The 26,757-nt window shown below is 37.6% G+C and overlaps 1 protein-coding gene across 1 annotated transcript in view; it reads left to right on the top strand.

Moving 5' to 3' along the window:
• The window catches only part of LOC111143533 (dimethylarginine dimethylaminohydrolase 1), a 132,582-nt gene that overhangs the window by 79,938 nt on the left and 25,887 nt on the right, over positions 1 to 26,757 (top strand). The window contains exons 2-4 of the mRNA XM_022497353.1: positions 15,112 to 15,211; positions 21,818 to 21,891; positions 22,913 to 23,032. Of these exons, the coding sequence (XP_022353061.1) occupies positions 15,112 to 15,211; positions 21,818 to 21,891; positions 22,913 to 23,032 (294 nt within the window). The remainder of the gene's footprint in view (positions 1 to 15,111; positions 15,212 to 21,817; positions 21,892 to 22,912; positions 23,033 to 26,757) is intronic.

Genomic DNA, 26,757 nt, shown 5'->3' with positions numbered 1-26,757 from the left:
TGGTCTAATTGCAGTATTGTTGTGTCTCAGGAAACAAGGAAGCCTGAGGAGAGGGGAGAGATGGGGAAACAGCTGGTCCATGGAACAGTCAGAATACATACAACATTTATCAATTAAGTGCGCCAACTTAAATGGTGTGGCTTGTGGCTCCCCAAAACAGCTACAGTGATGACATCAAAGATCATTAATCACAGATCACCACCCCCAAAAATGAAAAAGTTTGATATACTGTAGGAATTACAAAAACATGACACTGAGACACAAGATGAACACATGTTATTGGTTAAATAGCATTAATAGTCTTGCTCAATGCAGAGTTGACACAAGCCTTTAATTTATAAAAGAGTAGATGCGAAGTGCAGTGAAATACCATAAAATGAGGTATGTCTGTATGTCACATGCCCTGAATTAACTCTCTGTATGGTACCTAATACTATCTAATATTTTCCTATTTATTATGTATTGTCTGTCTATCCATTTCCTCACAGGAATAGACATGGAGATCTTTTCTCTTGACTGATATATTTCTAGGGCCCACAATAGTGCCAGGTGTGTTAAGAATGTTGATTAGATATTTATTGAATGACTGGATAAATGAATGAAATCATTAAAGATGGTAAAGAGAAGACTGGCAGTTAAGTGATTATTGTGACAAATAGACCAAGGACAGTTTTCTCCCTTGGAGGTCTTTAGAAATAAAGATGAATCTGCTTATCATTGAAGTATTCTTTTTTTTTTTTTCATTGAAGTATTCTAAGAGCTGTCTAGAAGCGGTCACCCCACCTTGCAGCTATGCCTTATCTAGACAAAGTGGCTATTTTTAAGTGAGGCATAAGTTTATTATAACATTTCTAGAAATTATGTGTAACATGCAGAATTTTTCGTTTATTCATTCAGTAAACATAAGGAGAGTCTGTTGTGGCCAGATCTTTTGTTAGTAGAATGCCCTGGGAAACATGGGAGTGCACAGAAGGCATATCTATCCCAGCCCGAGTGTGTAGTTGGGGTGGGCCCAGGGCTCTCTTGGAAGGCTTTTAAGGCAGCTAAATGCCTACAAAGTATTAATTGTGTACTGGACATACAAAATATTTGTCATACTTTACACCTGTTTGCCTTTGTAAATGGCAGCATACAGCTTCTCTGAATTGATTGAACATTATGGGCACTTCAAGTTCTATGTCTGGTGTTTATTTTGGATGGTGTGTACCCGAAATTTTTATGCTTCTCAACTTTTGGGAAAATAACTTTAAAGTTTTAGAACCTTGTCATTTCCCTAGTTTTAACATACTAAATTTTGCAAACCTTTTAGCAGCTGACAGTTATTTTTATTTGGTATTTGGTGACAAATCCTATTTCTGTTTGTTTTCGGCAGACAGAATGTCAGTGGTTCTTAGACACTCAGTACATGTATTGTGTCATTATTGTCAACAAGGAAATGGGCCACTTGAATTAGTACATTATATGTCAGGAGAGTGACAAGACCAGCAGAGCTCCTGCCTTGTTTTTCATTTAAAAAGCTAAATGTTACTTTCAGTCGTCTTCTGGGAAACTGTCTTGTTGTGACATATGGAGGGGCCTCTGGGTTTTTGTCTGTATTTTGTTTGTTTTTTTGTTTTGTGTTTTGGTTTGTTGTTCTTGGTTTAGTTTTTTTGTTTTGTTTTGTTTTGTATTTTAGTATAGTTAACACACAATGTTGCATTGGTTTCATGCATACATAATGATTTGACAAGTTTATACATTATATTGTATTCACCACTAGTATAGTTACCATCTTTCCCATTACATCACTGTTACAGTGTTATAATGTTGACTATATCCCTTATGCTTTGCTTTTTATTCCCATGATTTACTCGTTCCGTAACTGGAGGCCTGTATTTCCCTCTTCCTTTCACCCATTTTTCTCGGTTCCCCACGCCTTCCACTCTGATAGCCATCAGTTTTATTCTCTGTATTTATAGTTCTGATTTTGCTTTTTTTCGGTTCATATTTTTAGTTTCCATTTATGAGTGGAATCATAGGTATTTGTCTTTTTTAGTCTGACTTATTTCACTTAGCATAATTCTCTCTGTGTCCATCCATGTTGACTCATATGGCACAATCTCATCCTTTTTTATGGCGTGTAGTATTTTAGTGTGTGTGGGGGTGTGTGTGTACCACATTTTCCTTATCCATTCGTCTGTTGATGGATGCTTAGGCTTCTTCCATGTCTTGGCTATTGTTAATAACCCTGTAATAAACGTAGGGGTGCATATAGCTTTTTGAGTTAGAGTTTCAATTTTCCCTGGGCAAATACTCAATGGTGGAATTATTGGATCATATGATATTTCTATTTTTAAATTTTTTAGGAACCTCTATCCTGTTTTCCATAGTGGCTATACCAGTTTACATTCCCACCAACAGTGCACAAGATTCCTTTTTCTCCACATCCTCACCAACACTTGTTATTTCTTGTCTTCTTGATTTTAGCTGTTCTGACAAGTGTGAGGAGATATATCGTTATGGTTTTGACTTGCATTTCCCTGATGATGAGTGATGTTGAGCATCTTTTCATGCATCTGTTAGCCATCTGTATGTCATCTTTGGAAAAATGTCTATTCAGGTCCTCTGCCCATTTTTTGTTTATTTTTTTAAATTAAGCTTTTACTTAAATTCCAGTTAGTTAACCTACAGTGTAATATTAGTTTCAAGTGTACTATATAGTGATTCAACACCTTAACAACACACCTGGCACTATCGTAGGCTCTAGAAATAACATCACCCAGTGCCCCTCACAAGTACACTCTAATCCCCATCACCTATGTAACCCGCCTTCCATTTGGTATCCATCAGTTTGTTCTCTATAGTTAAGAGTCTGTTTCTTGGTTTGCCCTCCCTTTCCCCTTTGTTACATTTGTTTTGTTTCTTAAATTTCACATATGAGTGAAATTATATGGTATTTGTTTTTCTCTGACTTATTTTGCTTATCATTATATTCTCTAGCTCCATCATGTCGTTGTAAATGGCAAGATTTCATTCATTTTTATGGCTGAGTAATATTCTCTTCTAGTTAATAGAATAGCATAGCATTGAATAGAATAAAATAGCAGTAGAATAAATAAAATGTTGTGTATATATATTTTTTCTTATTCATTCATCAGTCAGTGGATGCTTGGGCTGTTTCCATAATTTGGCTGTTGCAGATAATGCTGTATGGATCCCTTTGAATTAGTATTTTTGCATTCTTTGGGTAAATACCTAGTAGTGCAATTGCTGGATCATAGAGTAGTTCTATTTTTAACTTTTTGAGGAACCTCCATACTGTTTTCCAGAGTGGCTGCACCAGTTTCCTCTGCCCATTTTTTAATAGAATCATTCGGTTTTTCTGGTGTTAAGTTGTATAAGTTACTTACATATTTTGGATATTAACCCCTTATGAGATATATCATTTGCAGATATCTTCTCCCTTTTAGTAGGTTGTCTTTTTGTTTAATTGATGGTTTCCTTTGATGTGCAAAAACTTTTTATTTTGGTGTAGTCCCGATAGTTTATTTTTGCTTTTGTTTCCCTTGCTTAGGAGACATATCTAGAAAAATGTTGCTATGGCTGATGTGAAAGAATTACTTTTACTGGCTATGTTCTCTTCAAGGATTTTTATGGTTTCAGATCTCATGTTTATGTCTTTAATACATTTTGAATTCATTCTTGTGTTCGGTTTTAGAAAGTAGTCCAGGTTCATTCGTTTACAGGCAGCTGTCCAGTTTCCTGGAAAGGGCCTTTGAATATCTAGAAATTTCTAGATAATGAGAGGGATCTTTCCCAGTTTTCTTCAGAGCTGTTTTTAATCTCTCCTGGGTACTGGGGCCCCATTAGTTTTCCTTCTGAATTTCTGTCAAATCTTTCTATTCACATGTCCTCCAGATTTGAGTACTAGTTCAGGGATGAGAGTGTTGGACATTTACTTCCAACCCTGACATACAAAGCTGTAACAACTGTGCTTTATCTACAGAACTGAGGCAGTATAATACTTCCTTTTGGCTTTATAAATTATTATTTTGCTGTTTTCTATAGACAGTATGGTCTTAGTGTCACCAGTGGCCTTTGATCAACAATCTTAACAGCCCTGATACTAAGTATTATCAGTTAAAATAACACCTTACATAGTGTGTCATTTGTTGAATGGCAAGTCATGGTACATTTCTAGAGAAAGAAAAATGCTCCATGTAATAGTTGTTTCTACATCAGAACATAATGAGTTTTAGTGATGTGGTCTGCTGTTATGGACTCTTCGGATACTGCTTGTCAGTTTCATTATATAAGTAAATGAGTTGCTTTTAGCTGCAGCTAGCAAACTCAATTCAAACTGGTTAAGGAAATGAAAGCTATCATATGCCAAGAAATTCAGAATGCCAGAATTGATTGATTCATCAGTTCAGCAATGTCACCAAGGACCCAGTTCTTTATATCTTTCTGCCCTCTCATCTTTAATGACAGATGGGTTTTTAGACCAGCACCAGTGCCAGCTTCCATATCCAAGCAAGGCAACGTGCAAAAGAAAAGGTGGGATTACGTTTCTTCCTATACCTCCAGGAGCCTCTCAACGGACTTCCCCTTGGTGGCTAAAATTAGGTTATTTGTGCCAGTCCCTGGCAAAAGGGATGGAACCGCCATGACTGATTCAGAGTAGGAGGTACCTGAAGCAATATGGTATTGTTAAATAAGGTAACCCATGTAAAATCACTTAGCACAGTGCTGATCACTTAGAAAGAGCTTAATAAATTTTGAATATTATAATGATGGTAAGTTAAGTCTGCGGCATTAATATTGTAAGAGAGGGCCAGAGTTATGAGTAGTTAAAAGGTAGATTCCTCAGCCCTTGAGAATACTGATTCTACGTTGAGGAGATGGAGGGAGATGACAGGCCCCACTTGCATTGAGTAGGTGCACCTGGAAAGCCCATCTACAGTGCAGGGTTGTGGGATGAAGGCTTAGATCTTTAGAGAGAGCACAGAAAATGTCCCTACTCGTAAGAAGAGATTGGAATAAGCTACTGGAACAGGGCTCCCAAGGAAAATGATCCAAAGTAGCAGCTAGGTATATGGTCGAAAATGGAACAAAACATAAAGAATGACTTAAATGGTCAGTCTCGGGAGGATTGGCCTGGAGCTTATTAGATCCTCCTTTTTCAGATGGTGACTGATCTTGGGAACTGGGGAGGGATAAATCCAAAGCTGAAGTCTCCTCTACTACATGTGAATGTGAGAAAGAATGCAGAGGGTAACAGCTAAGCAGGGCATGACAGCTGTTTTCTCATAAGAAAATTATGGATGCTTTACATAGTGTAATTATTATCACTGTTAGCAAGTAATTAGCAGCACTAAAAAACAAAAAGAAAACCCACAAAGTATCTTAAGTTCGTATTAAGTTGACACACACCTTGTTTTCTAGATATAGTTTTTCCCACTACAACAGAATCCTTCTGTTAGTTTCTGAGGGGTTTTATTCTACTTAGTTTTTTTTTAAGAGTTTATTTATTTCTATGAGAGAGAGAGTGAACGAGAGTGAGAGAGCACACAAGCTGAGGCAGAGGGAGAGGAAGAAGCAGACTCCCCTGCTGAGCAGGGAGCCTTATGCAGGGCTCGATCCCAAGACCCTGGGATCATGACCCAAGCTGAGGGCAGCCACTTAACCGACTGAGCCAACGAAGCACCCCCTTACTCGGATTTTTAAATCTGCTTTTGAGTTTGCCATCTCCTCCCCCTACCCGTATACTCAGCTTCTTGCTTCTGACTGAAATTTTGTTAAACATCAGAATACTTTATGAATGAATAACCATCTGGGATGTTTTCAGTAAACTCTCTTGAAGGGAAATAGAATTACAGTTAGAGTCGCAGTTATGAATGCCAAAAACCATTTTGAGACTACAACTCTTTGAAATCTAGAGCTGGAAATGACTTCATTTTTAAGCTCTACCCCCTCATTTTACAAATATGGAAACCAAAATGCTAAATGGCCTTCTTAATTTTTAGAACTTGTCACTAGAGCTAAGCCAATACATTTAGAAATCCATATCATTAGAGATAAACTAATAAGTTTAGAAATCCGCAAAATCAATAGGGAAAATGCAATGGATATTTAATTGTGTGTGGGAAATGATTCAGAAATCTCATTCTTGAAACATTTATTAAAGCTCAATAAAAGAAAAATGAATGAGGTAGTTATAAAACTTTCATACGTGTTCGCCATCATGAATATCATGATTTCCCAGAATAATCACAGGATTAATGACATTTACTTGACTCTGTCTGATAACTTTTGAAGATTTTAATGTAATAAAAAATTTCCAGTTCTATTGACCATTTTCCTAGCACAATCAGCCCTTAATTGATTTTTCATATATTATGGGAAGCTGTTTATGATCTGAGAATCATCCAGAAACCGTTTTATTTCTAAGGAAGATTTCCAGATGACCTGCTAGCAGGAATAGATAACCATTATTAACATCTTTATTTCTCAGTTTAAATGTTACTTCCTCAAAGTGACCTTCCTTGACTCCCTGAATTATGTACCCTTAGTTCTCAAAGAACACTGTTGTTTTTCTGCATAGCTCTTATCATAATGTATAATGTATAACTATATGTTGATTTTGGTGAATCTTTAACATCTATTACCCTAAAGGCACTATATAGCAGGGGTCATGTTTATTTTTTGGTGACCACTGATCATTGTTTATCATGTCATCTAGCTCAGAACAGACAATTCTTATTTACTGAAGGAACAAAACTAAGAATAAGATTGAGGTGGCTCAAGGCACATTTTTACTTAGTATTACTACTTACATATATACTTCTATGATTTTCATTTCTATGAGCAGTGTATTAGATTTGTAACTTTAAAAAACAGTATTGCAACTTGTTTTCCGTATTTTAAAATATAACTGTACAACATTTCAGTAAATAATGGATTAAGGAAGTTAGTTGGGGATCTGGGGCTCATTTATAACTTTGTTTTCTTTGGAATTTCTTAGGAACATCTCAAGAAAGTTGCACCATATTCTGGACAAACAATTTGGAAATAAGCAGCTCAACATTTTGCTTCTGACCAAAGGCCATTATAAATAAATTTTTAAAATAAAATATATTTAAATTTGGGGCTTTCTGTATTCATTTTCTATTGATGTGTAAATGCTTACCATAAACATAGCACTTAAAAGAATACCTACTTATTATCTCACAGATTTCACAGATTGGCAGTCTGGGCATGGCATGCCTGGTTGTTGGTGGGGCTCTGGTCTCATCTGAAGTTTAGATCTTCTTCCAAGCCCTTTCAGATTATAGGCTAAATTCAGTCCCTTGTGGTTGTAGGATCAAGGGTCCTTGTTTTTTTGCTGGCTATTGACTAGGAGTTGCTCTTAGTTCCTAGAGGCTGCTCTGTAGGCAGTTCTCAAAATGGCTGTTCGCTTTTTTCCAGACTAATAGGACAACATCTCTCTGACTTCTTTGACTTTGACCTGTAAACTCCCTTTTAAGGGCTCACTTATTTGGTCAGGCCCACCTAAGATAATCTTCCTTTTGATTAATCCAGGTCAGCTGATTGGAGACTTAATTGCATCTGCAAAATATCCTTACCTGTGACATAAAACATGCCTAATCACAGGAGTGATATCTCATCATCATATTTATATGTTCTTTCAACACCCAAAGGGAGAGATTTGTGCATGGCGTATACATCAAGTGGTGGCAGTCTTGGGCATCTTAGAGTTCTTCCTCCATGCTTCGCAATGTGGTAGATTCTCAGAATCTTTCCCAGTTGATTGAATTGGTTTGGAATGGGTATGGTGACATGGTTTGGTGTTTATCTTCATGCCTGTGTGTTTTTGTAATCTTACTGTAATTAAGATACATTTGTTGACTGTCTAAAGATTCCTCTGCAAATAACTCTTTCTCATAATCTGATCTAGGAATTAGGAGGATGAAGTATGGCTCCCAAAATTCGTTAGTTTGTATTTGCTTAGGAAAACGAAATTTAGGATCTTTAGAAACCAGACGTAAGTTCACGTTACCACAGTATGTCGCCTCCCCCCACCCCACCAACTCCCATTTCTCCAGAATGTCTGAGTACACATTTTTGTTCAAATAAATAAAGTGAACATAATCTGTTTTTAAGGGTATTATAGATGCTCACAATCTTTTCTAATATTTATTTTCATTTGAGTACATAATAGATACATAAATGATCTTGTTGTTAGTGACAAGATGTATAGGAAAGATCCCAAACTTCAGAGTAAAGTTCTTTGAGTTCAGATCTCAGCTCTGCTGCTAGAAGACCTTGGACGAGTCACCTACTGTGTCTCTGCTTCCTCATCTCTAAATCAGAAGTAATGCTTATACTTGTTTCATTAGATTATGAGGGTTCGATTAGTTAAATATGATTTCTTAAGAGAGTGTCTGGCACATAGGAAGACTACATAAATGTTTGCTGTTATCATTGCTAATTAAATTTCTCCTTAGAGTTTTGTCCTTCTAACAGCAAAGGATTCTAATATATTTCTATTTAGGAATTTTTAAGACCGAGTCATTTAGTATGTTAAGCCTCCCCCTCATCTTTTTTTTTTGGGGGGGGGGGTCTGGTTAGTTTTAGTAATTTAATTAGCACATGTGGAAAAGTTAAGGAGTAAACCACTGAACAAACCTCAGGCATCCCAAAGTTGGGGGCAGGGGGGTGATTCATGTGTAAGCTGTCATTGGTGAGCTTTCTCGATGTGGTTCATACATTCTGTTCCTATTACTAAGCATTTTAATTATACTGTACCTTAGCATCCTAAGGCCCTAGTATACAGAAATGTCACTCATCTCTGAAATGAAGAGATCATGGAATCTGGAGTCACCTGGAATAGGATCTTGTAATACCAAGTGGACTTAAATATACAGAGCTGGAAAACAGAAGGCATGAGCTGCAATTCTGATGTGGGCTTTGCTTTGTGATGAGACTTCAGAAAAAACATAATCACACAGTGCAGTGAATTTGAACATAAGAATGAGCATGGACTCAGGAGGCTTGACTTAGCAAATCAACCTCCTTTAGCCTAGTTTACTCATACGTAAAATGAGTATACTAATGTCTATCCTTACTACCCTCACCAACAAGTATTTCATTATCACCAATATCCATAAGGTATATCCACCCCCACTGGCCTGTTATCTTCCCAGGAACAGAGACTGCTTTTGTGTTTTTCTAAATATTTGTAGCTTGATTTTCTTTTTTACATTAAAGTTTATTTATCTTTATTTTATTTTATTTTATTTTTCAGTGTTCCAAGATTCATTGTAAAAAAAAGTTGGCATCCACTAAATGTTTGTTGAACTGAATTGTTGATTAAATGAGAAAAGATACATAAATGCATGATAAAGACATTAAGTCTCCACCAGATAATGCTCCCTCAGCATTATCTACATGTCACATTTAACATTTAAAGGCAAAACAAAATCAGCAACAAATTGAGAAAATGAAACTATTTACTACCAACAAAACCATGCTGCTGCTATTCAGCTTTCAAGAGCTAGATAGAGTATGATTAAGATGACAGTATAATTTTAAAGCTTTTAGAATATGATGAGTAATAAAGGGAGTTGAAACATAGAAATGGGCATTGAAAATCTAGTGGTAATAGTGTTGATAACATAGCTCCCAACACATGGCAGGTCTGTGAGGGACAGAGACATATTGGCCACAGACAAGCCAATGCCAAGGTCCTCATTTGTAGTCATAACATCTGGAACCCCATCGAGCAGAAGCAGCTAAAGGAAAGCAGTTTGGCAAACAAGTTGGTGCAGACTCTTAATGGAATCAGAGCACAAAACTGTTCATCAGCCCCTGTGAGCACATTCACGACATCCAAAGTGAAGATGTTGAATATTCGAAGTGGTCATAGTTGAAAATAGGCAGCAAAGATAACTTTGGACAGGGCCAACTAGAAAATGCCACCATCTAAGTAAAGAATATTGAACTAATGACAGTGCTCTTGCAAGCTATTGTGAATATAACCTCCCAATAAAAAGGTATAAGGTTTTATATTTGTTTTAGTATTTTGTATCTGGGAGAAATTTTGCAAGAAGCAAAGAAGAGTTGGGGTCAAATGGTTTATTTTTGTCTTTTTTTTTTTTTTTTTTTTTTTGAAAGGTAGCCAGAATCCAAACCAAGCACAAATTTAGGGCAAAACAATAACATCAGCAGCCACTGGTTTTGAATGTAATGTGGCAGGCACTGTGTATTAGCTTATTTCTTACATAAACCCTGTTAGAAAACACTATCCCATTTGCAGCTTAGGAAACTGAGGCTCAGAAAGTATAACTCATCCCAAGTAACATACCTAATCCCCAATTCTTTCCAACTCACCATGAGAACACAAAAGGAGTGAAATGAGAAGACAGGGTGATGACGTAAAGATGAAGGACAAATGAGGGAACAGAAATGAGGGCCGTGAAAGAAAATGAGAAGAGAGTAGGATAGAAAATGTAGGAAAAGGGACTGGGCATTGACAAAGAGAGGAAATTCTTTTAGAATGGTCCTATCTTCAGGAACCAAATCATTCTGTATCATCTTGGCTGACGCTCCTTTGAGTCCTGTGGGACATCTTACCAGACAGACCCACTTCCCACCTTATGTAGTACGTCCAGGGGGCTGTTTTAAAGCAGAGATTATACAAGAAATCTGCCACATAGCCTGACAGATTCCAGAAGCTGGGAGGAAATCAAACTGTCATGATTTAAATTTCAGTGTCTTCAGGGTATGTGCTCTAACTTTACATTGGCTTTGTAGAAAGACTGTAATTTGAATTCACTGGAAAGCAGATGGGACCTGTCACATGGGTAAAACATAAGAAATGTGTCCAAATGTAAGAAGTAACAGGTTTCTTTTGTCAGTCAGTTTCATAGTACAAGTATCCCTGGGTCCACATAAGCCGATATTCATCAAAATGATAGAAGTCCTATCTAATATTTATTGAGCAATAACAATGTGCTAAGTGCTTTGCATCTATTTCAACATTGGGAGGAGCCGAGAAAGTTGATACTATTATAACTAACCACTGGTTTTAAAGATGAGAAAACTGAGGCCCAGAAAGTTAAACAAGCTGTCTCTGGCTAATAAGTAGCTGAGCAGGATTTGAATCCCAGGTCCTAGGGGATAACACTACACTATGCAGACATTCCCAGGGCATTCTGTGTAACCCCAAGAGCTCCACAGTTTTTGACAATAGTACTCCAGGGATAAAAAAGAAAGAAGGAAGAAAAAAAGGTGGGGAGGGAAGGAAGAAGAAAAGGAAACAATAATGACCTCAATACTAGTACCAGCTCTTGAGAAAGACATGCGGGTTGGATGGTCAGAAGCCACAGAGGTGGTCTGAACCCACTGTGGTCAGGGAAGGAATCTTTAGCAAAGTTTGGGAGTAGCAAAGAGGGGGCAAAAAGAAATGGGAGTACAGAGTAAAAGAATGAAACAAAGTACATGCAGAGTGAAGAGAGGAGGAAGAAAGGCCTGGCCAATCTTTAGAGTATGAAAATAATATTGGTAGGCTTTAAATTAATTAAGGCTGTTTCTCTAATTTACCCTTTTATTTCTCATTTCATGGGGGTAAAGTGAACTATTCAACTCAACCTTTAAAGCTAATGCTGTTTGTCTGACAGTTTCTCTCCACCGTGAGTAATGCTAAATTCCACTCTGCAAGGTTAGTGTCTCAGTGAAAGGTGGGTGTGTTGTTTAGACTTTTTTTTTCCCCCTTGAAAGTTAATTAAGTCAACATTAACCATAGCTATGTAACCATAGAACGGGCAGTTTCTTTGAAGGCTCATGGTTTGGATCTTTTCCTGCAAAAATTCCCACTAATATAGTTACATTTATTATTCTAACTGCCTGGATAACTGACTCGCTCCAGGTCCATGTATCAGGGCAATACCAGGCCTTGTTTGCAGCTGAGTTGGTGTGCTTCACAGAACCACTGTGCCAAGAGTTTGCGGTTCTCCATGCACAGCCTCCAGGTTCAGCCTTTCTTGTTTCTTCTCCAGAAATTTCCCTGGAGTTAGCATTGCCAATTTGATGCCATATGGTTCTACAGTCCTCAGAACTATTTACTTGACATTTAACAAATTTTTTAACTTGTCCATACCCTTAACTCTGAAAGCAATATGGTATCATCAATGTTTGTGTTGTGGACCTATCCTGAAGATTTTGTTTATATAGATGTGACTGAATATTTAAGGAGAAAAAAAAGTACAGGCCTTGTGCAAAATCCATAATCCAAAATCCATTCATACTGGTGCAGCTGTTTTAACTTTTTTTTTCTTTTTTTTTTTTAATTTTTTAATTTTTTTTTATTTTATTTTTTATAAACATATAATATATTTTTATCCCCAGGGGTACAGGTCTGTGAATCACCAGGTTTACACACTTCACAGCACTCACCATAGCACATACCCTCCCCAATGTCCATAACCCCACCCCCCCTTTCCCAACCCCCCTCCCCCCATCAACCCTCAGTTTGTGAGATTAAGAGTCACTTATGGTTTGTCTCCCTCCCAATCCCATCTTGTTTCATTTACTCTTCTCCTACCCCCTTAACCCCCCATGTTGCATCTCCTCTCCCTCATATCAGGGAGATCATATGATAGTTGTCTTTCTCCGATTGACTTATTTCGCTAAGCAAGCTGTTTTAACTTTTAAGAAACCACAAGCATTTTATCCTCTAAAACTTTAATTTGAAAGACACAGGACTTTTAAAGAAATACGGTGTTTCTGAAACTGGTATATATCAGCCTCCCTACTTCAGTTCTCTTTAAACTCCTAAGAATTGAATAAAGTTCCTCTTAAAACTCTTAAGAATCGAACAAAGTTACATGTGCATTTTTCAGACCAAAATACATGTTATTGCTGTATTCCTAGTAATTTTTGAAATATTAAGTTACAATAGAAGCAATAGCATCACAAGAGAGACCAAAGATACAGTGGCTGCATTCTAAAGATCTCTCTCCAAGCTCAGAGAATTTTCCGCAGTCCCAGAGGCAGATGCTAGAAGGAAACAGTTGTGTGTTTTCTTGTGTTCACCATAGCCCTGCAAGCCATGGTAAAGGTTATTTTGTTTCTTTTTTGATGCTACAGTAATGATTCCCCTTCCTGTTATATAGAAAAACCTATTCCGCTAAAAGAACACTAGATATATTTATTACAACATGAAGACCATTTTGTCCATGGAAATAATTTTTTTTATTGTTCTGAGTCACTCTGGTTTGTGGAATTTTTACATGAGTTCCAGGACAAGGATGAGATGATATATTTATTTTAATTTGTATCCTCTTTTCTTCTTGACTGTGTGAATGTCACCCTTGTTGTCAGAATAGTTCTGTATTTTTATTACTTTAGAAGTTACTCTACTATGCAACCACTCTGGAAAACAGCATGGAGGTTCCTCAAAATGTTGAAAATAGAACTCCCCTATGACCCAGCAATTGCACTCCTGGGTATTTACCCTAAAGATACAAACGTAGTGATCCGAAGGGGCACGTGCACCCGAATGTTTATAGCAGCAATGTCTACAATAGCCAAACTATGGAAAGAACCTAGATGTCCATCAACAGACGAATGGATAAAGAAGATGTGGTATATATACACAATGGAATACTATGCAGCCATCAAAAGAAATGAAATCTTGCCATTTGCGACGACGTGGATGGAACTAGAGGGTATCATGCTTAGCGAAATAAGTCAATCGGAGAAAGACAACTATCATATGATCTCCGTGATATGAGGGAGAGGAGATGCAACATGGGGGGTTAAGGGTGTAGGAGAAGAATAAATGAAACAAGATGGGATTGGGAGGGAGACAAACCATAAGTGACTCTTAATCTCACAAAACAAACTGAGGGTTAATGGGGGGAGGGGGTTGGGGGGGTGGGATTATCAACATTGGGGAGGGTATGTGCTATGGTGAGTGCTGTGAAGTGTGTAAACCTGGCGATTCACAGACCTGTACCCCTGGGGATAAAAAGATATTATATGTTTAAAAAAAATAAAATTAAAAAAAAAAAGAAGAAAAAAAAAAAAAGAAGTTACTCTACTGTAGTTTTGTCTCCTAACTCTTCATTGACAATTCAGTATGTGTCCTGGGCATGCTGTATTTTGGCAGAACTACCTCCTTTTCTCAGTATCATGTGATCTCTTGTTTTCCCTTCCACCCCTATTCATGTTTTCTCGATGCATGTCTTCACCATGTCAAAGGTTATTCAGACCTACAGAAATATTTAAATTGTTGAGCTGCTGGAAGGACTTGAATTAAACTGTGAATTCCAAAGGGCATTTGTTATGCCTTAAATTTTTTTCTTACGTTAAAAATAAACCTCACTGGAAATATTCCCTAATTCAGCCCAGAATATCTCTGTGCTTTAGACTATACCCTGCAATCCTACAAAGTCCCTGAAATTCATTTTTCAAGTATTCTTTGGTTTGATTGCAATTATTGTATCTGTTAAGCACCCCTAGATTAAATTTAATTAGCAGTTCAGACTTACAGAGAATCCTTAAATGTTCTGACATTTTAAAAAATATTTGAACAGAACAATGACTGTCCTGTGAGCTGAGATTTCAAGTTGCCAATTATTATCATTGATATTTCTTCCATATATTCCTCAGTGTACGTAAGACACTGAAAGACTGACTGACTGACTTAAGGTTTAAAATTAAATCTTGTAATTTCTGGCAAGAATAGGAGGATGTGTTCTGCCTTCCACCATCCTTGACTCATAAGCTGTAACTAGCCAGCCTTCCAACAGTGTCCTAACCAGTCAGCCTCCAACAGTGCCCTACTTAGTCAGCCTCCAACAGAAAAAGGGAAGATAATACTGACTTTAGCATGGACTGGACAAAGACAAAATGGACAATTTCTAATACATAATTTATTGTCTTGCAAATGGTCATTGCAAGTCCAAACTACACTACGTATATTCATATATTCACAGGGTGTGTGTGTGTGTGTGTGTGTGCACTTATGTATGTAAGAACATGATTCAGTGTTCAGAAGTTTTAGATGATTAGTTTTGTTGTTAGAAAATGGTAGGATATCAATCTGAATCATTTTATTTTCAACAGGTTGACATGATGAAAGAAGCATTAGAAAAACTTCAGCTTAATCTAGTAGAGATGAAAGACGAAAATGCAACCTTAGATGGTGGAGACGTCTTATTCACAGGTATCTTCATCCTCACTTTCTCTTATCCAAAACTGTTTCTAATACCTGGCTTGTATTATTTAACTGTAGGGGTTTTTGTTTTGTTTTAATTACCAAAGGAAAAATGCTAACTGCAGGGAATTTGGAAAATACTGAAGGAATTTGGAAAATACTGGAAAGCACAAAAGAGAATGAAGTGAAAATGACCTTTCATTGAAAGATAATCATTTCAACATTTGGGTGCATGTCCTTTTAGTACTTTTATATGCATGCCATCTATCGTATTTTTTACAAAATTGTTACCAGTGTGTACCTATCATTTTGTAGGTTGCATCTACTATATTTTATACTTTGAGCTTGTGGGTTGCATAGTTTTGCATTGTGTGCTATTATATCTGGTTTGTATTTAAAAGTTTCTTAATTCAAGATGTGTCATTTACAAATAATTTTCCTGCCCAGACAGCAAGATGAATTTAAATAATTTTCAGTGCAAATTGATTTGCCTTCTATGCCAGATGAATAATAGCAGAACTCAACCAATACAAACAGCTAATATTATTTTGTATCTAACTAGAATCAGTTTTTATAGTGGCCATATTATTGCTGTTAAAGAAGCAGTAATTAGGGGCGCCTGGGTGGCTCAGTGGGTTAAAGCCTCTGCCTTCAGCTCAGGTCATGATCCCAGGGTTCTGGGATCGAGCCCCACATTGGGCTCTCTGCTCAGTGGGGAACCTGCTTCCTCCTCTCTCTCTGCCTGCCTCTTTGCCTACTTGTGATCTCTCTCTATCAAATAAATAAATAAAATATTTTAAAAAAGAAAGGAAGAAAGGAAGAAAGAAAGAAACAGTAATAGTAGCATTTAACCTTTCCAGCTATTTATGGTCCTATTACTGTTTTGCAAAAGTCACAACCTAAAATTTGGATCCCCAGATTCATCCTAGTTAACTGATAAACAAGACAATCAATAATAATTTTTAATTTATAGTGAGAGTTTATTTTACCCTGAATGTCAGAGAATCAATACCTGTTTCACAGATGTAACCCTGCCAGCAAGGGCTGGTTCCCAGGGATTTGGGAATGTAGCCCAGGTGGCCCCACTGAAAATATGAAGCTTCTTAGAAGTCTAATATTTTGGCTGATGTGAATTTTATATTGAATCCCTTATATAGAGAGAAAATATAGCCATCTTCATTTTAATCTAAACGTAATATTTTGTATTACTTACATTTTGATATAATTAATGTTCTAGGAGGAGGAGAGGTATTTATTCTGTGATATTTGCGTAGTCCCTTGCCCAGTGTCACACCTATGGGTGGCACCACTGTGTTGCTGAGCTCCGGGTGACACCATTCTTATCACAGGTTTATGAATAGTACCACCCTGGAGTTGCGCAGTGCGCAACTTGGGCTACTGTTGTCACAGGCAATGGCCCTTCCTCTGGGGCATGGAGTGCACACCCATTGAGCCATAAGAACACAGAACAAGGGATCAGGGAGGCCTATGCTGCATTCTCAACTCTGGCCATGTCCAAGCAGACTCAGGCATTCTTTCGAATCTGCCTAGTAAGTTTCCCTTGGAATATTCTTTGTGTCTCCCATTGATGGCACTTTTCATTCTTTTTGGCAGCACAGAACAACAGACTGTTTCTCTTAGAAAATAGGCTTTTGTGAAAAGCTAGATGTAAATCATGCTTCCTTACAATAAAACTTTTTTTTTTTTTACCAGAACATAGCCATATAATAAATAACTTCTTGTAAGCAGGTATTGATAATATTTGAAGTATGTTTTAAAACAAGCTGTGTTCACAGCCATTTAGCTATCTTAACAGCCGAGCTGAACAGATTCCCTAAAATCTTCTCATGTTTTGGCTCAGCCTATTTTACAGGAACCTCTTCCTTTGGTCAGAGATCTTTCCATAACATTTCAATCCTGATGTTTTTGCCTCAACTTCTCATTAGGTACCTAATGAGTGAGGCTTGTCTTTGACACTATCTGTAAGCTTATTTTGGTAATATTCAATCCTTAAGTTAATGTCTTGAAAGTTCTTTTATTCAAAACTGAGATCATGTTGAGATATCTGATTGGCACTTCATTCATGCCTAATGCCTGACTGGTCCTGCCTTCTGTTTCCTACTTCTCAATTTTTTCTTTTTCCTTTCTTAATTGTGGTAAAATACATAAAACATGAAATTTGTCACCTTAACCATTTTTAAGTATACAGTTCAAGTGGCACTAACCACATTTACCATATTGGGCAACACTCACCGTTCAATTTTTGATTCAGAAGAGTTGGGTAAGGAACAAAATCTGTAGCACTTTCCATGTGTTCTGGATCCTCTTCCTTTTGTAACTCAGAGCTTCATTAACAGTCGATCGAGAAGTGGGCAGAAGGAAAGCAGCTATCCAACTCCAGCTCCACCAGGAATCTTATGAGTCAGGCCAGCAGCTACTGTCAGAAATTATTGCAATCCTATTCCTCTGAAATGGACATCAGCTTATCTCTATTTTCATTTTTTTAATTTTTGTGAAATATGGAGCAAATAAAAAAAAGAGTTGTAAATGTCTATGCACACTTTAAAGACCAGTGATAAGATGAGCACCTGCTGTCTGCCACCTGGCTTTAAGAAATAGAATATTGCCACGACCATAGGAGCCCCACTCCCAACCTCTCTCTCCTCTCAGCCTGTCCTGCATTTTGTATTAATCAGTACCTTCGACTTTTGCCTCAATCTAAATTATATGTTGTTTAATTTTGCTTGTCTTATAACTTTATATGATTAAGATCATACTATAGGAACTAGTCTGATTTTTCTGCTTTTGATCTAACTAGATGCTTCTAGCTATAGCTCTTTGTCTTCACTGCTATGTGGTATTCCATGGTTAAGAATTACCACAATACATTTATTCATTCTACTGCTGATGGATATTTGAGTGTTTTCCAGTTTTTTTCAATTATCTTCAGTGATGCTATGGATGCTCTTGTGTGTGTGTCCTGGGAATGTGTATAAGAATTTCTTAAAGTAAACAGCTAGAAATGGAGTTTCAGGTGATAAACTCTTTTTGCTCCAGTGAAATGTATATGATTTTCTCCTTGAATCTATTGATGTGGTTAATTGCACTAATTGATCTTGCTGATATTGGGTCAGTCTTTCATCCCTGGGATGAAGTCAAACTCCGCTTTGATATACTCTCTTTCTACTACAGTGCTGGATTTAGTTTGTTAAGTCTTTTCTTGAGAGTTTTGTTTCTATGGCCTGTAATTTTTCTTGCTTGCTTTCCTTCTCTGGCTTTGATAAAAGAATTATCTTAACCTCATAACATGTATTAGGGAATATTTCCTATGTTTCTGTTCTCTAGAATCAGTACTATTTGAATTGTGCGTTCCTTGAACTTTGGGAGAACTTACCTATAAATAGACCCTGTTGGCCAGGTACTTTCTTTGTGGGGAGATTTTAAACGGACTCCATTCCTTTAATGGTTCCATGTCTATTGAGGGTTTTCTGAGTCAGTTTTTGTGAGTTCCATTTTCTCATATTTTATCTAAGTTTTCAAAATGTTGGGTATAAACTTCTTCATATCTTCTTGATATCTGTTTAAACTTCACAGCGTTATAGCTATGTCCTCTTTTCATTCTTAATGTTTATTTATGCCTTCTCTTTTTTTCTTTTGTGTCAGAGATCTTTCATTTGTATTTATCTTTTCAAAGAACCAATTTTGGGCTTTGTTGAATTCTCTCTGTCTTATATATTTCCTTTCCTCTTCCTGTTTCTGTCCTTAATTCTTTCCCTCAAATTTCTTTGTTTTTATTCTGCTCCTTTTTTCTTAAATTTGAATTTGGAAGTTTGTCTATTTAATGTTGAACCTTTTCTCATCTTAAGGCAAGCAGTTAAAGCTGTATAACTTTCCCTTCAAGTACTGCTTTAACTGAATCCTTTGTGTTTTGATATATATTTGTTATCATTAGTTTTAAATATCTTCCAGTTTCCATTATGATTTATTCTCTGACTCATTTATGGGTAATGGTGTTATTTAAAAAACATATAAGTCATTATTATAAGTTGCTGGGGATGCCACCTTACTACTCTGATAGTTAATAAGTGAAGGAAAGATTCAGGCATTTAGCTATCTTTCCTTTACTAATTCTATTTCAAGTAGACCAAATACTTGATTGAGAAAGTGTTTTTTGTTTTTGTTTTTAAGAATTCTAGCCAGTAAATGTAGATCCCTAATAAAATAATGGATCTGAGTAATGATCATCCAAGCCTGTTAAAACCTTTATATGAAAGCTTGATGGGGAGCTTTACAATGGATGGATCAGACTGATACCCCTTGAACACACAGATTATTCTGGTATCACCAACAATGTGGCTGTCAGTCATGTGCTTCATGATGTGATACAATAGTTCAGCCCCACCTCTGAAGTAGTCCTAGCAAAGAAAAATTTTTTAACAAGAATCTAGTTAAACATCTACATGAAACTATCAGCTTACTGAACATACAAAGGAACAATTTCATGTTAGATGATACACAGGGAAACAACCAATCAGATCCAGAAAGTAGGATCATCAATAGGACAAATGACATGGGAAAGGGGGAATTGATAACAGAAAAAGTTGACATAACAGACAAAACAACAACAAAAATGTTTTTTAATATTTCAGTTCCAGAAGTTCTGTTATTTCCATCAGAAAGACTATTTAGGAATTTTGGGGTGCCTGGGTGTCTCAGTCGGTTAAGCATCTGCCTTCGGCTTGGGTCATGATCCCAAGGTCCTGGGATTGAGCCCCACGTGGGCTCCCTGCTCAGCAGAGAGCCTGCTTCTCCCTTTCCCTCTTCTCCTCTTGTGCTCTCTCTCTCTCTCTGTCAAATAAATACAATCTTAAAATAAAAAAAGAAAGGCCATTTAGGGGGATATAGTCCACCATACTACCAGAAACAGAAGTCCAATTGACTTTTTAAAGTGATGGGCAGTTTGCTTTTCTTTGTGCTTTGCTACCTTAGTCTTTTAAAATAGAAATAGTGCACATGCCCCATTATGAATTTGTTTAAATTTGCTTAATCCACTAAATTTTTTCCTAAAAATTATATATAAATCTAATTTATAAATCTATTTTTATCTAGAATAATTAAGGAAATTTAAAAATTTTCAGCTGATTTTTTTAAGAGATTTTATTTATTTATTTGACAGAGATCTCAAGTAGGCAGAGAGGCAGGCAGAGAGAGAGAGAGAGAGGAGGAAGCAGGCTGCCTGCTAAGCAGAGAGCCCAATGTGGGGCTCGATCCTAGGACCCTAGGATCATGAACTGAGCTGAAGGCAGAGGCTTTATCCCACTGAGCCACCCAGGGACCCCCAGCTGATTTTTAAATAAAGTAATACTTTTCTCAGATAAAATATCTTTCCCTTAGATTTGTAGGTAGTTGAGTTTTCTCAAGGGACAATACAGACACACCATTAACAAACAAAACAAAAACAAAAAGCCCGTCAATGTGCCACCAAAGGGTCCTCTGTCTGCCAAAAGCATAAGCCATTGGAAGTTATCATAACATCATTTGACCTGGGTCATTTACTTCTTTTTTAAGGACATCATGAGGATTAACGTTATAACATTTGTAAAGTCTATCAAGCAATTCTTTCTACATGGTTTCGCTTTTTATACTTTACCCTAATGTTCTGGATCAAAATATACTGATTTCTCTTTGAATATGTTTTCACATTTCATGTAGAATTCTTTTTCAAAAAATGAAAAAGTTAAGAATCCTCACAGTTATATATTGCCTAATATTATCTACTATAATTGTTTGCTTGCCTCTCACCAGGGGACCATTTTTTCTTGATGTTTTGCCTTCTGAGAAGAAAATTTATGAAATTTCAGAAAAGCCAAATGACTAGAAAGTTCCATCCTCCTTTGCAAATAGGTATCTCTGACATTTTGACTTGAAACAACAAATAAGAGTTTTAAGGGCATCTTTTTAGAGGTCAGGCCTGAAGACCAGTCAGCCCTAAACTCCCTTTATGCGTATAGTTTCTTCAACCTTTACATCATCGTTATAAGAAAAGGAATCTGACTTCATCATGAATGTCTGATATTATTCTTTTAGGGAAAAAAGGGGAAGCATTACTAACTTGTCATTGCAAGTTACTTAATTTTGTCATTGCAATTACTTAATTTTTTATTACACATGAAGGTGTTTAATTTTGTTATTTCCTAAGTGGAACATTTATTCTTTTATTGTGCTAAAATTATAAAACATAAAACCTATCATTTAATTATTTTTAAGTGTATAGTTCAGTGTGTAACCATCACCACCATCCATGTCCAGCACATTTTCACCTTCACACACTGAAACTTCATACCTACCACACTGACTTCCCAGTTCCTCCTCCCCTGAGACCATGGCAGCCACTATTCTACTTTCCACCTCTGTGAATTTGAAAAAGTTTCTTTCTAAGGATGGTAGTTTGAAATCAGATCTGTATAAAGAGAGCAGAGGTCAGAGTATAAGCAGAGCTGCTTTCTGTGGTAGGAAAGAACTGTGTGATGCTTTAAGTTCATTATTTACAGATAAAGAAACAGTATGCCATCACTGGTGCCATGTACTCATTGTGTTCCATGACATTTGTTATAGGCAGAGAATTTTTTGTGGGCCTTTCCAAAAGGACAAATCAACGAGGTGCTGAAATCTTGGCTGATACTTTTAAGGTAGGTAAAGTTAGACCATTGATGCCTGGCATACAATAATTAATAAGCATTCATAGACACATTGAATCAGCATGTCGTGAATAATGGTATCTATATGTCACCAGCTCTGCAAAATAATTCCTAATATTAGTACATTTGTTAGAAGTTTTAAGAGCTGTCAAATTCAAATTTCTCAATAAATAGGTTGCATTGAGCTACCATAGCCATAAAAGACAAAATTTTGGACATCTTCTGTTTTTTTCCCCCACTGTAAAATCATGCAGCTACCTGACAGATTTCCTACACAATAAATGACTTCCCAGAAAGTCTCGAGACCCCGCTGACTCAAACATGAAACATGGATTTTTCACAATGGAATCAAGGATCACTTGTACTTAGTACCCACTATGTGCTGGAAACTGGGCTAGATATTACACGTCTTCTCAAGGTCCCTTTACTCCATTTATTATTAATAGATTGGCTTGGCTCACCAGACTGTGTAGGAAGCTCTTTTCCCCTTGAGGACATGAGGCTTTAGTTTGCACAGGATATTCCGACATAACTTTCCAGAGTAACCCACTCCATGGATCAACCAGCAAATCTAGCTGTTGACATAATCACACATCTGGAAGGAGGCTCTGCACTTTCTTCTTAAAAGTAGTCTCTATTGGGGTGCCTGGGTGGAAGTCAGTTAAGTGTCCAACTCTTGATTTTGGCTCAGGTCATGACTGATCTCAGGGTCCTGAGATGGAGCTCAGCACCTGGCTCCATGCTGGGTATGGAGCCCACTTAAGATTCTCTCCCCTTCCACCTCTGCTCCTCCCTACCTCCATGCATGTGCTCACTCTCTTTCTGGGGTGGGGGAAGTATTCTAAGTAGTCTTTATTTAACTGGCAACACCAAAACCTACAGATCCCAGTTTTTCTTCCGATATTCAGGGCCCCTGGTAGCCTCCCTAGAAATAGCCATGTTTTGGGCAGGGTTAAGTCAGTTTTAGAACTATTCTGCAATGCCAAACTGCTTGTTTCTATTACACACATAGGACTATGCCGTCTCCACAGTCCCAGTGGTTGATGCTTTGCATTTGAAGAGTTTCTGCAGCATGGCTGGGCCTAACCTGATCGCAATTGGATCCAGTGAATCTGCGCAGAAGGCCCTAAAGGTAGATACAAAACTATGCTCCTTCAAAATGCAGCCGGCAATGCCTGCCGCGTGGTTTTCCTCATTCTGACTACTGGGTGGGCGGCAAGCAGGAGTGGCGGGCTGAGAACAGGCTGGTACTCAAGCTTTCTCATGTCAACACTGTCGTGACCTCTCATTCATTGGGAATTAGGAACACCAGTTGTAAGAACGGATGTAAGAACTCTTCACTGCTGAACTGTTCATACACCAGGGATCCTCGAAAGGCCGTGACTTAGAATAAGAAAAACCAAGAACATCACAGTTACTTTCTCTGGGGAAAAGGAAGGCATGCCACCAGTAGCACTTTCCTTAACTAAGATAGTACACAAGGGGTTCTTATATTATTCTTATCCTTTTGTGTGTCTGAAATATTTCATAATAATCTTTTAGGAAAACATGATTCAGAAATACATAAAAAATTTAACTGCTTGCATCTAGAATACTAAAATTTTAGGACAAGAATTTGTCTCGTTTCACAGGTGAGAATAGGAAAGCCCAGAAAAAATTACGATTTGCCCAAATCACAGAGCTAGGTCAAGAGTGGAAGTCTTCAAAACCTTCCGCTGCGACGTGCTTTTCCTTCTCTGTAATAGCCCCGCAAGATGATCTGGACCCTCCATCATGCCAAAGACCATGTCTGTTTTGCTCACCATTGTTCCCTTTCATGCTTGGCCCATGGTGGACTCTTAATAAATATCAGATGAATGGATGAATAAGTAAATGGGAGAGGTGGTATTATTTCCATTTTGCAGATGAGAACTAGATCAAATTACTCACCCCAAGCCACAAGGCTAACACTACATGGTGGGCTGGGATTACCATCTCTTCCTCACGACTTACGAAAGGACCAAAGACAGAAGCTTCTTTCAGGCAAAGAGAGGAACTCTGTGTGTCCCAAGGTGCACAGTTAATTTTTTTTTTCTTTTTAGGTCTTTACTTGTCTATCTCAGTACTAGCCTTGGTGCATTTTATCTCAGAAAAAATCCTGGCCTTCCAATTGCTGAGTTTCCCCCTCCCGCCCGGACTTCCTGTAGCTTCCTCAGCCTGCGCTCCTGGCCTTCCCATCTTCGTTTACTCATACTGTATCTTTGATTGCATTCCTAGGACTTTTAACAATCATTGCTAAACAGCCTGCTTTAGAATTTGAATTAGGTATTTTTTTCTGTGTTTCCTTTAGAGAATGTCTCTTGTTTGTTCATCTGGAAGGCTGTGTCAACTTTCCACATATAGGAAAGGTGGTGTCTTGAAAGAAAATATTTGATAGATGGTAAAAAATATTTGATAGATGGTATCACTCAAAGGATCTAGAAAGATTATTTTTCTCCTCAGGGACTAACTGTGGTGTCTATCTGTGGCAGCTGGGTTGGTCAGCGCATGTCTGAGATTGAGTATAAGGGAAGGAGAGGGCTGAAGCTGGCCTATCCTGTGCTCTTGTTAATTAGCAGACGGAACATCCTCTGGGTAGACAGATTACAAAAAGTAGCTCCATCTGCAATTCTGGGTAGACTAGATCCTTAACTCAAAGAGCTTGATTCCTAATTCAGATAGGACCCTAACTTAAATAGTCTGGAGAAACTAACACATAATGACCTAAGAGATAGTACAATATGGTTAACTAGCAAAACACTGTGTGAAGTAGTCCTAACTGCTATTCACAGGAGAGGATGGAGCTCCCTGGGGGCTGGATGTTCAGAGAGAACCTCATGGACAAAAATGGGGCTAGAAGGGTTTGCCAAGGCAGGATTCAGTGAGACAGTGTTCTAGGTGGGGACACAGTATAGACAAAGACTGAGCCGGGTACATATGTGAGATCTGAGCAAACTAGCCCAACTGATAAAGAGTTTTCCTATGGGCTCCTGGAGATATGGTTGGATGGAGCAGGTGAAGTCTGAAGAGGTAGCGACTTAAAAGTGAGGAAGAAGATGAGTTTATCTCCATGAAGCAGGAGTCTGGGCTTCTGAACAGAAGGGTCTATATTGCTTTAGAGATGTTGGACCACCAGTCCTTTCGAAAAAAAAAAAAAAAAAGTTGGGGGGGGGAGAGGGAAGGAGAAGATGCTACAATCAGAAAAGAGGACCACTGATAACTTAGAAAAAAGAAAGCCAAGCCCGAGGCCCATTGTATGCCTTGGATTCACTACCATTTCTCCACTCATCTTTCCCATCTCATCATCAAGTCAAGTCCTCTAAGATTACTTCTTTTAAGGGCATCTGGTGTGGACTTTATAGTCCTCGTTCTTGTAGAGTTTATTTGAGTTAGTGTTAATAATGATGTTCACTCTATACTTGAAACCTTCTGTGTCAGAAGCTATAAATAATCCTCACTTAGTGGAATGGTATTCACTTTTCGGAGATCATATTTTCCATCAGCAAATGTGCTTCCTAAACTCTGGGCCTGTAGAGTTGGCAAATATCCACCTGCCGTGTTTCTAGCATCAGAAAGGCTCTCCTTGTAGTGAAAGCCAAGGAATAAATTGAATGGAAGAATAGTGAGATCTCCATGCAGGCATGTTCTCAGGTCGGAACTAGGTGGTTTGCTGAAATTCCCATTTAGTGAGCTGAATTGTTTATGTATTTGAGAACAGTTTTGGCTCTTGTATTAGAAAAGTCAATAAAATTGATAGTGCGGTAAGTCCTACTACTAATTTGGAGATAATAATACTAATATAAGTAAGCAGAAAGACAAATGGATAGAGACAGACCATTTGCACATAGTGAAATCTATCAGTTTTATTTTTTTCCATTTTATAGGTAAAAATACTGAGACCTGATGAAATAAAACATTTTGCGTACAGTCCTCTGGAATCAGATTTCCCGGGCCTTAATTTTCCTCTCCCCAATTGTCCACCCCACTCCATACTCATTCTTCGTTTTCCAATTATTTTGCCATAAATTTGTTTCAGCTGCGCTTCTTCTCTCTCCTCCCCTCTCTCCAACTACCCACTACCTCTTCACATGTCTGCTGTGGTGTCCAGGATCTGACTTATGATGAAAGGTGTGAGTTTAGTCCCAGATGTCTGTTTTTCCCTTACTGATCTTGATGTCTCTATAGAGAAGCTTGTGGCCACTTGGGCATCTCTTTGAAGGGCATAGCACTTAAACGGAGGTAAACTGTGCCTTCCTGTGCTGTATACTGAGAGCTTGAGTACTTCCCACATCTGTCACTGGTTGCTGAGTGCTTGCTTGCTTCTTTCAGAGCTAGAAAACTACTTATATATTCATGCAAAGCAGAGAGCCCAAGGGTTTCTAGATAGTCTTATTGCATTTGAAACACTTCGTAACGTGTTGCAGTCGATTTTTGGTTAATGAAGTAGAATCTTATAGACATAGTCTCATACCTGTCTAAGTTGTAGTAGATTTAATAGTGTGTGTATTGTATATTTAAATGAAATCATTCAACCTAGGAAGACTTTAGTGACTCTCTGCTGAAAAATCCAGAACACGTTTAACACAGGGCACATTTAATACACATTTAATAAAGAGTATATTTAATGAAGGGAAGGAAAAAAGGAGGACATGTTATTACTGCATTTTACTGCTGATACAGCCAAGCTACTGGAGGTTGATTTGAGCAAATACCCAGACATTTAACATCAAGTCTTATCCTAGAAATACTATTATCTCAGCAAAATCCATCTTCAGAGCAACCTGTCTATTCTATAGTTCCCCCCCCCCAATACTTTCTATTATTCTGCATGTGCCTCTG

This window comes from Enhydra lutris, unplaced genomic scaffold, assembly GCF_002288905.1.
Source record: "Enhydra lutris kenyoni isolate GAN:26980312 unplaced genomic scaffold, ASM228890v2 scaffoldscaffold9, whole genome shotgun sequence".
In the NCBI taxonomy this organism is placed as follows: Eukaryota; Metazoa; Chordata; class Mammalia; order Carnivora; family Mustelidae; genus Enhydra; species Enhydra lutris.
Note: the sequence above shows the minus strand (reverse complement) of the source record. Positions and strands in the feature narration are given on the sequence as shown.